Raw genomic sequence first — 14,443 nt, forward strand, 5'->3', positions numbered from 1 at the left:
TGCAGAGATCTACAGCTCAGGTGGGGGAATCTGTCCATAGGACAACTATTAGTCGTGCACTGCACAAAGTTGGCCTTTATGGAAGAGTGGCAAGAAGAAAGCCATTGTTAACAAAAAACCACAAGTCCTGTTTGCAGTTTGCCACAAGCAATGTGGGGGACACAGCAAACATGTGGAAGAAGGTGCTCTGGTCAGATGAGACCAAAATGGAACTTTTTGGCCAAAATGCAAAACGCTATGTGTGGTGGAAAACTAACACTGCACATCACTCTGAACACACCATCCCCACTGTCAAATATGGTGGTGGCAGCATCATGCTCTGGGGGTGCTTCTCTTCAGCAGGGACAGGGAAGCTGGTCAGAGTTGATGGGAAGATGGATGGAGCCAAATACAGGGCAATCCTGGAAGAAAACCTCTTGGAGTCTGCAAAAGACTTGAGACTGGGGCGGAGCTTCAACTTCCAGCAGGACAACGACACTAAACATAAAGCCAGGGCAACAATGGAACGGTTTAAAACAAAACATATCCATGTGTTCGAATGGCCCAGTCAAAGTCCAGATCTAAATCCAATCGAGAATCTGTGGCAAGATCTGAAAACTGCTGTTCACAAACGCTGTCCATCTAATCTGACTGAGCTGGAGCTGTTTTGCAAAGAAGAATGTGCAAGGATTTCAGTCTCTATATGTGCAAAGCTGGTAGAGACATACCCTAAAAGACTGGCAGCTGTAATTGCAGCAAAAGGTGGTTCTACAAAGACTCAGGAGGCAGAATAATTATGCACACCCCACTTTGCAGTTATTTATTTGTAAAAAATGTTTGGAATCATGTATGATTTTCGTTCCACTTCTCACATGTACACCACTTTGTATTGGTCTTTCACGTGGAATTCCAATAAAATTGATTCATGTTTGTGGCTGTAATGTGGCAAAATGTGGAAAAGTTCGAGGGGGCCGAATACTTTTGCAAGCCACTGTATATGGCAAGCTGTGAGTAACAATGACATGTAAATGTATAAGTTTTATAATGAATTCTTTCACGTATTAGAGATGATCCATCTTTGGGCAGCACAATGAAGCAGTTAGCAGTAGAAATGTTCCTAGCAACTAAATAAACAGTTATTTAAATGAGAGAAATGATGCCTAGTCTAAAATACAGGAAACTGGGCACATTTTAAATCTAGGAAGTTAATAATTGGCCAAACAAATATTTTGTCTGTATTTTAGGAACAATGTGAAATCGTGTTTCAAATGTCACTGAAATGTACTTTGACTTGACTTGAGCACACACAGGCTCAGATTAGTTTGGCTAACCCTAGCAGTGCTAACGGCCGCAGCCTGGGTTTCTTCCGTCCTAACCCTCCTATTCAGTGCAGAATATGGTCACACCTGGTTTCTGTTGCTTGGTTACATATCTGCTGTCAGTGCTGGCGGTCGGTTGTATTATTGCACCATCTTTGAATGGTACAACAGCACCTGCCATTGTACTTTTATAAAATAAGAATAATACATCCTGCACCTGTGTTGAACCCCATCACCACCACCACAGTCTAAATTTATCCTTGTTAGGGTAACTGGTGATTCTAAATGGCGTGTCGGTGTGAATGTGAGTACCTCACCAGTGGCTGGACAAGCACGATAATTTAATGGAAAGCTATCCTTCTTTGAATTTTCTTTCTTTTGAGTAGATTTACTAGACTGTCACTCAACATGGCTGTCCGGTATGTGTATATGAAATCTCAAAGCTATTATTCTGATGGTCTTATCACTCAACCGATGCACCTGTCTAGCTATGTTGCGTTTATTACTAGCTGCATTGCCACGGTGAAACATTGGAATGTTAACTCGGGTGATGACACGTCTGGTATTTGCCTTTCATTTTCCCTCCCCGCACTGAATGTGACCTTCTGTTATTCGTGCACAGTGTCCATGTTAAATGCTGTATGGTTCACTGTCAACAAGACAATGCACTGAAATTGCGATAGAATTTATTGAATCTAATGTAGTTATGTTGCTTCACAACTGCTTCTCACTTTCATGTCAGCTGACACTGGAATTTATAACAACAGGCCTTGTGTGCCGAGAATAGACCAACAATCAGGGGGGAGCATATGAGCGGTATGTGCGTCTGTACGAAAATCATTGATGGGTGTCAGCAGGTGATCACTCTCTTGTCATGTGTGCACGTGTTGTGTGCACACACTGAAAACAATATCCATCTTGGAACTATATTTAACCAAGGGCTGCTGCATACTGTGTTCAGTATGTGATAGCAGTGAATTGATTCTCAGTGCAAAGCAAGTAAAAAAAAAAATGCCAATAACGGTTTACTTACTTTCAGTTTTTAAAAAAATCACTGAAATACTTCAAATGGATTCAGTCTTTCTTGCTTTGTGTGTTCTTGTCTGATAAGCGATAGCTCTGCAGTGCTGTGGATGTGCGTATCTGAGGCTGTGTGTTCGCTCTGCATCCAGCAAATATGTAAATTGTTGTGAATTTAGCTGTTAAGCACACTGCAGAATATCTGTATACAAATATCCTGCAGTGTGAACTCTTTCACAGATATAGCAGCAAGAAAACATCTTAAAATTTCATTACAGTTGTTAAAAGTATTTACAGTTTTTCTACTGTGAGAACAGTGTCACCATAGGTTTGCACCTCACTACAATTTGTTATTACAGCAGTTGTTTGTAGACATTTGAGTGTTTACTACTGTAGGAGGTAATGACAGTTTGTCCCTGTGGGCTTTTCATTTCAATTTTATTTATATAGTGACACATCACAACAACAGTTCCCTCAAGGCGCTTTTTATTATAAGGTAATGACCCTACAATAATACAAAAGAAAAGAAAAGAAAAAAAAGAAAACCCTGACAACTTCCCATTATTTGGAAGGAAAAAGGAAAAACCTTTTAACAGGAAGAAACCTCTAGCAGAATCTGTCTCCTGGAAGAGTGGCCGTCTGTCGCGATTATTAGAGGTCAGGGGGGAAGACACGACAAAGAGAGCCAGAGATGAATAATAACTAATAATTAAATGCAGAGAGATGTATAAACACATAGTGAGTGGAGAAGGTGATTGAATGTGCAAAACCCACGTAATGTACCTGATCGAGCCCTAACTATATGCTTTATCGAAAAGGAAAATTTTGTTTTTATGTCTTTTTGGGTTTTGTTTAGTGTGTGTGTGTTTTTGTTTTGTTTCAGACATTATGAAAAGCAGCAAGGCACATCACTGCACATTAAAGAGCCACAGGTAACAAGCTGCACATCCAAGGACAAAAAGTCTGCAAAGAACTTTAAACCTGATACTAACTTGTGTCCTGTTGTAGCTGGATTACATTTTGGACTGACAGCTTAAACAGTATTTGAAACAACTGTCCAGTGACACCTCATGCAAAGGAAGTTAAAGTTCACTTCGCCCATCTTAACAATGGAGCCTACCCATATAATGTACCAGATTCAGCCCAAAACAGTGTAGGGAGAAAACGATAAAGCTAACATAGAAATACAAGAAAATAAAAGACCATAACAGACAAAGTGAAACTAAAGTGGTTTGCTGGATTACCCCAGGGAATGTCCAGAACTGAAAGCCCAATAAATCTGATTTTAAGGTGAACAATTGCTTGAAAAGATCATTTTATGTTGGTGCCAGCTACAAAAAAGTTTTTTAAAAAATGTTTTACACTCTGAAAGCAGTGCCTGTCTTTCAGTTCACCAATGAATCGTTATGTATCTGATGGAGGAGGAGCATGTTAAACAGACTAAAATAATGTACTGGTTCTGCAGAACACTCGATCATTTCTTTTCCAGATTGTGTTGAACAGATTTAATGGTGGGCTCACATCATTTAAGGGTTCATATTGGGCATGTGGGGTTTTTAGCTAAATGTTTGCCTTCTCTTGAAACAGCAGCCTCTTTAGCATCTGAAGCGCCTCTGTTTTTCAGAAATGGTGCTGCCAGCTGCTGAAGTCAATGCGTAGCCTGATGACGGGGGAGTCCTACACTGCTGGTGTTTATGCTGATTGCCAGAACTTTTCAGCAACACCTGCAGAGGATCTTTTGAGCACTTCTTCAATCAGACAGGCGCTTGCTCTGCATGTTGAACTGCTCATGAAGTCCTGCTCAGTGAGACAGAGCTGGCAAGTTCAGAGTAGATTTTCCTTTGTTGTTTACAGTTTTTATCCCCCCTTGTGGGAGACCCTTTGAACTAAAATCCCACATCTGCCTGTGTTTCAGTGTCTGTTAGAGAACTCCTGTGTAAAACAGGTTGCCTTCACTTTTTTCAAAACTTTGTCTCTTCGGAGAAAACCCCTCTGTTAAAAGGAGAAGCCGCCGTTTTTACAGCAGTGTATTGGCATCGTGTGACAGCTTCACTCTAAAATAGACTGTGAGAAGTCACACAGCCTGCGTGATCGAGCATGTGTGAACCTGAGATGACTGGGGTGACATGCAGAAGCTGTGAGCAATGGAGGCGCTAGCGTCGGCTTCAGTTTAGCTTTTTGAAACTGACATGTGCTCTTGTTGTTGAAGCTCGAGCCATTCTGGCACCTGACAAATCCTACGAATGCCAGCTGACCATTAGCTCTGAATTGGATAACTAAGTGAAACTACAGTTCTGTGAACAGGGACAATATTTCCCAGCATTGCATTCCAGCAAAATGGAAATGGAAATGTGTTCATTAAAATCTCACATTCACCAGCAGACAAACTCACATATTCCTGCTGTACTTTTCATAAACACACGCAGGCAAAAGCAGCAACGTGATCGCTCAACTTACATTCTTTTCCTGCTGTCCAGCAAAATGCTGCCTGCACTTGAAGTCTATTCCTCCAGGTTGCTACTGGAGTAGAAACTCGACATCTCTGATACTGTTTTGGAGACACTCCAGGATGATGAACCATTTGAGGTGAGGTCCAGGGAGGAGCTGTGTGGTCTGGCCTCAACCACAGCCCCGCCAGGCCCTGGGCCTCCTATAACTTTCACCTTGGGCTGCTCTACATCGTCCCCAACCTGTAGAATAGTAGACACGGTGGTCTCCATCCTGCTGGCCTTGTAAACACTTGTCTGGGTCTGAAGATAGCGGGTGGACTTGAGTTCGAGGCCTTCATAGGAGCCTTGAGGGACGCAGGGGCAGCAGTGGAATGCTTGTTTAAAACCAGCTCGAAACCTGTGGAGGAAATACACAAATAAATCTGTTCTCCTGTGATTTGGCTGCACGATGACTCAGAGGTTTACACTGTTGCTTCACCCCAAGAGAACCCTGGGTTCAAACCTGGATAGCCCCCTTTCCCTTATTGACATCTATCATCCCCTCATAAATAAAATCATCATTTACAAACTGCATTCTTTACTCTGGTGATCTCTGCCTAATATTAAAATTTGTTTAATAATCTAAAACATGTTAATGTGAAAAAAATAACAAATCAAAACCCTGAAATCTATTATCTGCTATTTTGTTTTAATGTCTGACCAGGAGTGACAACTTGGGAAAGTTACAAAAGAAGATGACAAACATACAAAACTATCACCAGTTTAGCTCTGCAGAGTTTTTTCATCTTCAGCTAACTGTTTGCAAATGGCCTGGTTTTGTTTGATCCCTGTGTGTGGATGAAGCCAGGAGTACAGTGCCAGGCAGTGGCAGCACAGTAAGCAGGGTGGTGTTATAACTGAGACACTCAGAGTCAAACTGGTGTTGTAACTATTCAACGTTACCTCTCTGTGAAGCCCCAGTAAAAACTCAGTGAAGCATTTAGCAGCTAAAGAGATATTTCCACACAGGAGTTGGTTAGAGAGTGAATATTAGACCTAAATTGGTCAGATGGACTGAGAAACAGCTCTAAATAGAAGCTAATGAAGCTCTCTGTGGATTCTGGTTGTGTAAACAGAACGGTGACACATTACTCATTCCAACTTTATAATGAAATTTGTGTAGCTTGTTGTACAGCCTCCAAGTAAACAAAAAGTCATTTAATGCAGGTTTAAAGGACACAGCTGGTTCATTTTTTCCTCATCTTCTTACTGGTAAACTACAGTACAACAATAACATCCATCCATGAAACCCATATGCTCTAGATATTTTAAATGTAAAGGAAACTGTAAATCTGAGTTATTAACATTATATCTGTGGTGCAATTGTATGCCAAAGACACTAGAACATCATGTGTGTGTACAAACAAAAGATCATCTGTCAATGGCACTTCGGGCATGAAGCTAACAGCAGATGTAAAACTGTAACAGTTTAACACACATGCGCAGTGAACGTCCAAATGTTACTGTTCATTAACACATTTGCAGGTGTTACAAAAAAGACTAAAAATAAATCAAAACACTGACAGAAGACACGATGGAAGTATTTTGCGATTTAGATGAGAAAAGCCTGACATGAAACATCTTCAGTAGACAAACACAACCAAATGTGAAGCCAAGACAGAGAGAGAAGAATGAAGGGAAAGGCAACATGTCTGTCGCTGAGAGCGAGCGATAAGAAAGAGACTGATAAAAAAACACTCACATTGGTTATGCATATGAGCTCAGGGAGACAAAAACCACCAGTGACTAAATCAGAATCAGAGAATCAGAAAGGGGTTTATTGCCAAATGTTGAGCAGGTTTACAACATTAGGAAATTGCTGCGGTGCTTCAGTGCAAACATAGTGTCATAAAAATATAAAAATAAGAATAAGAATTAAAAGTGCTATGTAGAAAGATATGTGCATGAGATATACATGAGATATATACATGAGAATAAGAATTAAGAGTGCTACGTAGAAAGATATATACATGAGTGCAGGTGGTGATCAGTGCCAAACATGGAATGATGCAGTGACACAGCGTAGGGTCATGTGATAGTGGCGGGGACAGTCATATGGTTATTGTTCATGTGTCCAACAGCAGAGGGGAAGAAACTGTTCTTATGGCGAGAGGTTCTGGTGCGAATGGACCGGAGCCTCCTGCCTGAGGGGAGCAGGTCAAACAGACTGTGTCCAGGGTGAGAAGGGTCAGCTGAGATCCGAGCTGCACGCCGCAGTGTCCTGGAGGTGTACAGGTCCTGCAGAGATGGGAGTCTGCAGCCAATCACCTTCTCAGCAGAGCGCACAACACGCTGCAGTCTCTGTTTGTCCCTGATAGTGGCTCCAGCGTACCACACGGTGATGGAGGAGGTGAGGATGGACTCGATGATTGCAGTGTAGAATTGCATCATCGTCCGTGTTGGCAGGTTGAATTTCTTCAGCTGCCTCAGGAAGTACATCCTCTGCTGGGCTTTCTTGATGACGGAGGTGATGGTGGGCTCCCACTTCAGGTCCTGGGTGATGGTGGTACCCAGGAAGCGGAATGAGTCCACAGAGGTGATGGGGGTGTCAGTCAGGATGATGGGGGGGAGTGGGGCTGTGTGCTTCCTGAAGTCCACAATAATCTCCACTGTCTTCTGGGCATTCAGCACCAGGTTGTTGTGGCTGCACCAGGACACCAGACGTTCAACCTCTCTCCTGTAGGCAGACTCATCCCCGTCCGAGATGAGCCCAATAATGGTGGTGTCATCTGCAAACTTGATTAGCTTGACAGACTGGTGGGTGGAGGTGCAGCAGTTGGTGTACAGGGAGAAGAGCAGAGGAGAAAGAACACAGCCCTGAGGGGAGCCGGTGCTGATGGTCCGGGAGTCTGAGACATTCTTTCCCAGCCTCACATGCTGCTTCCTGTCCGTCAGGAAGTCAGTGATCCACCGGCAGATGGGATCAGGCACATTCATCTGGTAAAGCTTGCCTCGGAGATGGTCTGGAAGGATGGTGTTGAAGGCAGAGCTGAAGTCCACAAACAGGATCCTGGCGTAGGTTCCTGGGGAGTCCAGATGCTGAAGGATGAAGTGTAGGGCCATGTTAATGGCGTCGTCTACAGACCTGTTGGCTCTATATGCAAACTGTAGGGGATCCAGGAGGGGGGCCGTGAGGGTCTTGAGATGGGAGAGAACTAGGCGCTCAAATGACTTCATGACCACAGATGTCAGAGCCACGGGTCTGTAGTCATTTAGTCCAGTGATCCTAGGTTTCTTGGGGACAGGGATTATGGTAGAGGACTTGAAGCAGGCAGGCACATGACATGCCTGCAGTGAAGAGTTGAAAATGCCAGAAAACACTGGGGCCAGCTCGTTTGCACAGTGTCTGAGGGTGGCAGGGGACACACCGTCTGGGCCGGGAGCTTTCCGAGCATTCAGATTCTTAAACTGCTTCCTCACATCTGCTTCATGAATATGAAGAGTTGTGGTGGGAGGAGGTGGTGTGAAATCCTCTTTTTAGAGGATTAAACCTATAAACCTCACCTCAGCCCACACATTTTCATTTTTGGGACTTGGGAGGTAAAATACTCAAGTGTGAAATCGCATTTCTCTGAAAGCTCAAAGGCAATTAGCAGGTTACAGCAATGGCGGACAATGGAAGATGCTTCATTAAAGAAGCATCTTCCACTGTCTTTGTGAATGATGATTCATTCGCAAAGTCAAATATTTTAGATCGATAGAAAAGATAGGATAGCTTATTTCGAACATGTCAATGTAAGTAAAATAACAAGAGAGAAGCCAGGAGTACCAGGCAGTGTTAACCAGCAAAAACTGCTATAAACTTAAAAATTGTTGACAGTCACATTAGCTTAAGTGTGTACCATTATAAAGGAGTGTCTGGTGTTTAAAATTTGCTATGTTTTTTGATGAGGTTTATTGCCCATACTAAGTAATTTTGATATAAAAATAATGTAGCCTGAGCTTTTCAAAAATCCAAAGCCTACATTGTCATGGGGGGCTTATTGTTTTTTCCCTTATTTTCTCAAACTTTTTGGTTAAGTTGCACGTGGAGTTTTAACTCCATCCCTTGGAGCTGTGATCCTTCTGTGATGCTTAAAACTCTAAGTTTTCAATCTCAATTGGGCTAGATAATGGCTTAGAGCAGACTAACGAGGCATTAATGGAAAAAACAAAAGCTGTTTAGAACGCACTGTGTGCTACTCTTGTCAGCCACATCTCAATCCAAATCAATGACTTTAATGTACTTGAATAAGAAAATTGCATTATGAGGTTGCTGTCCACAAGTTTGAAGCAAAAGATGGATGCTGTCATGTCAGTCTTAACCAGAATCTTTGAGGAATGTCTCACAGCTGAGCCTACGACAGGAAAAATAAAGACAGTTCTAAACCTCAGTATTTGATATGTGGAACTAATAAGATGCCCTGTTGGTGAAGTAGTTGCATGCATAATGGTTTGGAGGTGCTAACTAACCTGTCATTTAAGCAGCAGTAGATAATGGGGTTGTACATGGTAGAGCTCATGGCCAACCACATGATACCAAGGTAGACCTGCTGGATGTATGTTTCCTCAAACATTTCGGGGAAGAACTGGTGCAGCAGGAAGTAGACATGGTAGGGCAGCCAGCAGATGGCAAAAGTACATACCACCACAATCATCATCTTCACCACCTGTTGAATACATGATTACGCAATTATGTTTTGTAGATTTCTCCAGTGTGAACATGATTCTCAGTCAGACAAAGATTAATGTCAGACCAATTACAAATTGGTATCCTTAAGGAGCCTTAAGGTCATTATTATTAAAATAAGATTTCAGCAAAAATCATCCATTCATCTAAAAAGGAACCCCAGGTTACTCACGATGAATGTATCATGAGTAACTTGGGGTTCATTTTCTTGTTCAATGACACAAAGGAATGGAGGAGCCAGAGATCATTCCATTAACCTCCCAATTGATAGATGTTCTTTGGGCCAAAGCTCATTTAAGATAGAGCAGAAAATTTGTCTGTGGACAGAAGAATCAAAATTCAACATTCATTTTTGGAAAAATGCCTGTGAGAGGAACCATCTGACGTGGTCTCTATTCAAAAGCCTATATTTCTGATGGTATGAGGGTACATAAGTCCCTATGACAGGGGTCGGCAACCTGCGGCTCCCGAGCCGCATGCAGCTCTTTAGTCCTTATAGTGCGGCTCTGCGTGGTTTGGGAAAATAAATTAGAAGCATTTAGCTGAAGTGTATTTTATTTATGTTAGTTCATTTTTAACTTGTAGTTCTAAATTGGAAGATTATTGTGATATTGAAATATAAAAATAAAATTATATTCTATTATTTTTTTCATCGCTCAAAATAAGTGTCACACTCGCGAAAGCCGGTTTACCCGCCGAAACGCCGTGCATTTATCGAGACTTTCAACCCCAGGTAGGCCAATTATGGAGCTTCGGATCCACATTATGTCAGCAGCTGTTCTCCACCGTGAACTATGTTAAAAACAAACGCCACTCACGCCTCACAGATGACAGCTTACAGTCCTGCGTAAAGATGAAAGTGACTTCGTACAGCCCCGATTTGCAGACGCTGTGCGCAGAGGTTCAGGAGCAGAAGTCCCATTGCAAACATATCACGGCAGACCCGACGATGTTTCCATGAACATGCTTTTCAGCATCTCTTTACTGACCACTTTTCACACGGTTGCTGTACGCACACAGCCGGCTGTAGCTTTTCAGCTCACAGCCCGACACACACCAACACAACAGCAGAGAGAGCACAGACGTTAAGGCAGCGAGGCGTGATTGCGGGTGCCGCTCAGGTGCGTCCGCCTCCCCTGCAGCGGTGTTGCAGACCACACCTCGCCACACACATTAACCAATTAAAATACATATTTAGGCAGAATTTTGCAAATATCTATTTTTCATTTTTCAGCAGCATAGTGCTTTTTTTTTCCAATTATTTTTTAAAAGTCAGGTCAAGGCTCCAAAAGCCCAAAGGCGATATAAGGGTGGCGGCTCACAACAGTTTTTGTTTGCTACATGGATCATTTTAGTTCAGCTGGGTGTCTTTCCTTTTGTTATATTTCTTTAAGAGTTCAAAATGTGTTAATTACATAAATAAAATGTAATTTTCTCTGTAGCACTTCATGGATTTCATAAGCAACACACCTTAGTTGTTCACACAAAGCATAAAGGTAAAAAACAATATATACAGTGTTATCTTCATTTTAGATGTAGTATAGTAAAGTATTTGCGGCTCCGAGTGTTTTCTTTTGCGTGGAAACCGGGTCCAAATGGCTCTTTGGGTGTTAAAGGTTGCTGACCCCTGCCCTATGACACGGAAAGCTTGCACATTTAATACATTTTATATGTTCTAGTGTGAATTAAATTTGAGTTTTTGCGATTAGCAAATCGCCACATTCTGATTTTATCGATATTTTACACAGTGTAGTAACTTTTGAGAATTTTGAGTTTATAGAGTCATAGATGAACTCAATATGCTGTCTAACACCCAGAGGAAATCCACACAGACACCCCCATTGAGGCTCCCCATGATTAGCAAGAGCAGTTCCCCAAATAAGAGAGTGAGCCAGTAAAACGTGTCTCAGAAAACCAGTACTCACAACAGTGTTACAGCAGGTATTGTCAGTTTCCGGCTTCATTTGTTATCTCTTAATGATGAGATTACAAACTGCACTGCATCGATTGTTTCCACTGAGAACTCAGCATTCACCAATGTCATTTTAACAAGACATTGGCCAGCAGAGCCAACAAATCTGTTTGTGCAGAAAATTCTGAGCTACTTTGAAATCTTTCTGGGGCAAAATAAAAATATAATAGATCATGAGACACGGTCAGCGCTGCCAAGACAGACAGTGCTCACTGGCATTTAAGAGAGAATAAACAGATGATAATTTGACACATTAATCACTCTCTATTTTAAAAAATGCCAACTCTAGCATATGCACTGCTAGCATGCTAAACTTTAGCAGAAGTTGGCACTGACCACAAAGAACTCCTGAGGGTGTAGTTATTGAGAATGCAATTAGCTCAGCAGGTTTTGGAGAAATGAAAGTGATCTCATATTTGCTGTTAAAGACGGTGGCTCACCAAAGTGACAAAAGAATTTACCGCGGAGGAGTCGTGGTTTTCTACACCTAATGAGCAAGAAGAAGAGCTAATGGTGAAAAGAGTGGATTAAGAGACTGCAGTTGGTTAAATTAGCAAAAAGTGGTCTGAAAAAAAAAACAGTCTAAGATAGAAGAAAGGACTGAGAACTCAGATTCAGGTGTGTGATGCTATGATGATTTTTTTATTACACGAGGAGACATCAGTCACATCCTGCTCAGGGCTGCAGAGCACAAAAATATTCTGATTACATTAGTGGTGAAATCCAGTAGGCAGGTTACCTTGCGTTTGGCAGTCAGCTGCTCCTTGTAGCGGTCAGAGGAGTCCCCAGGGATCTCACTGGCCCAGAGTGTCAGTCCCACCACCAGGTAAGCACAACCCATCAGCAGCAGTGGAAATGAATATATGAGGATGACCACACACACGTAGTACCTACAAACACATATTCTATATTATTACAAAAATATTTATCTATTCAAATAAAGTCAATAAGTAAATGCATTTGTAAAAGCAGACACATTGGCATGTATTGCATGGTAAATGGAAAAACTGTAGAGCAGCCAGGATTAAAGTATGACTAACTGACTCCCAGCCACTCCAGCACAAATTAGTCAAGACAAGGCACAAGATGTGATACCATATGCTGAACTCATATGTTTTATCAATCAGTCAACAATTCAATTTCAGTTCAATTCAATTTTATTTATACAGAGCCAAAACACAACAACAGTCGTGTCAAGGTGTTTTATATTGTAGGTTAGACCCTAGAACATAGGTGTCAAACTCTGGCCCGCGGGCCATATTTGGCCCGCAGCCTAATTACATTTGGCCATACCAAATTACTATTAGAGCTGGCCTACTGGTATTATACAGCTAATATATATATTGTTTAGTATTAAGCTTTGCTTGTTCCATATTCAGGTTTCCAGCAAAACGTATTTGAGTCCATAAGAAAATATTCATTCTTATATCTGGAGGAAGATTTTTTTTCAATAAATATTAATGTTAGCCCGCGACTTTGTTCCAGTTTTGGCCCACTGTGTATTTGAGTTTGACACCCCTGCCCTAGAATAATACATAGAGTCAACAGCAGTCAATACTCCAGAAACTTGCACTTTGAAGTAGGATTTGGAGCAAGAACTTCATCTTATGCTGCATAACTAACCTGCCCTGGTACCTGTTGGATCAAAAAGTGAAAGAACTGGATTTTGTAATCTGACTTAGTCCTAGACTCTGGCATGCGGGTGCAGAGTCACATAAGTGTACCTTTTGGATGCACTTATTCAGACCAATTCTTTGTGCTGTCCTTGCCTAAAGAGTTTGAAGCTGGCAGCTCTGTTCTTGGAATGGACTCGAAAGCTTTATTTGTATCAACAGACAAAGTAGTGCTCAATTTGTGCATTGTTCCAGAGTGAGGCTTGAAGTGAACCCATTACTACTGTTGGTGAATTAAAATAATTTCCCTTAAAAAAAAAAAAGGTTATAAGAGTCCATAAGAGTGCAGCTCAAGGAACACCTAAGATGCTGCTCAGTAGCCTCAAACTCCCAGGCCTCTAGTAGAGGACCAGAGATTGAGGAGTACAGACATAGAGATGCAATCGCCCACTTCTCATCAGCCAAAGTAATGGCTATAACTGTCAACCTGCTGAAGTTCAAACTGAGCATCAGATTGGGGAAGAAAGGTGACTTAAATAACTCTAGACTCTGCATGGTTGTTGGTGCCTGACGAGCTGGTCTGAATATTTCAGAAACTGCTGACCTACTGTGACTTTTCCACAAAATCATCCCAAAGTTTACAGAGACTGGTCTGAAAAAGAGGAAATAGCTCCCTGGGTGAAAATGCCTCGTTGGTGTTAGAGCCTGGAGACGAATGGCCAGATAAGAAGGCAACAGCAGCTGAAACAACTTGTTTCTCCCAGTTTATACATACATTTAACAGGAAACAAGATAATGTATAATAGGTCCTGTTTCACAGCTTAAGTTACCTCCTTTGGTTTGCAAGAGTCAGGAGTTGATGTTACAAATATATCTTTTAATGAAATCCTGCCTTCATGCACCACCTGTCTTTCCTTAAATGTTCTTTAATTTATCATGAAACTGGTACACAGCTGCTGTTAAAGTGAATTGTTAAATGTTGTCATTTTTATGCTTACCACCTCTACATTGTTTCAAACTCTGTGATCAAGGCATTCCTTTGTCCCCCTCCCCAGCCTCTCGATGTTCTGGGGGGAGGCTGTAGTGTTTTATTACAAGCACATCCCATGTGAAGGATTTGGGCTAGAGGCAGGTGATGAGCATTATGCTCCACCGCCTGGTTCTGACCAAGGCTTCCCTCGTTAGTGAGTTAAAGACCGGTTGAAGATGTTCTGTTATGTCTTGTGTTCTTCATGAGGAATAAGTCTCTAAACTAGCGGGGCATATGGAAACACAGACCCAACATTTATTTAGCCATTATATCTCGAGCATGCAGCTATCCGTGAGTTCAGTTTCTTCTTCGCACCTCATATGGGCAACAGCTTTTCTGCATCCTGATTCAT

General features: G+C 41.9%; 1 protein-coding gene across 1 annotated transcript in view; it reads right to left on the reverse strand.

Annotated features, from left to right (window-relative positions):
• Positions 1–14,443, reverse strand: part of tacr1a (tachykinin receptor 1a) — a 63,953-nt gene that overhangs the window by 5,222 nt on the left and 44,288 nt on the right. Inside the window, exons 3-5 of the mRNA XM_086313450.1 lie at positions 12,188–12,338; positions 9,260–9,456; positions 4,776–5,165 (exon numbers count right to left, since the gene is read on the reverse strand). Coding sequence (XP_086169576.1) covers positions 4,820–5,165; positions 9,260–9,456; positions 12,188–12,338 — 694 coding nt within the window. The 3' untranslated portion in view covers positions 4,776–4,819. The remainder of the gene's footprint in view (positions 1–4,775; positions 5,166–9,259; positions 9,457–12,187; positions 12,339–14,443) is intronic.

Source organism: Aulonocara sp. 'chitande type north' Nkhata Bay, linkage group LG12 (assembly GCF_057382095.1).
Source record: "Aulonocara sp. 'chitande type north' Nkhata Bay isolate Kocher_YH1m ecotype deep benthic linkage group LG12, A_spYH_male_GT1.1, whole genome shotgun sequence".
Taxonomy (NCBI): Eukaryota; Metazoa; Chordata; class Actinopteri; order Cichliformes; family Cichlidae; genus Aulonocara; species Aulonocara sp. 'chitande type north' Nkhata Bay.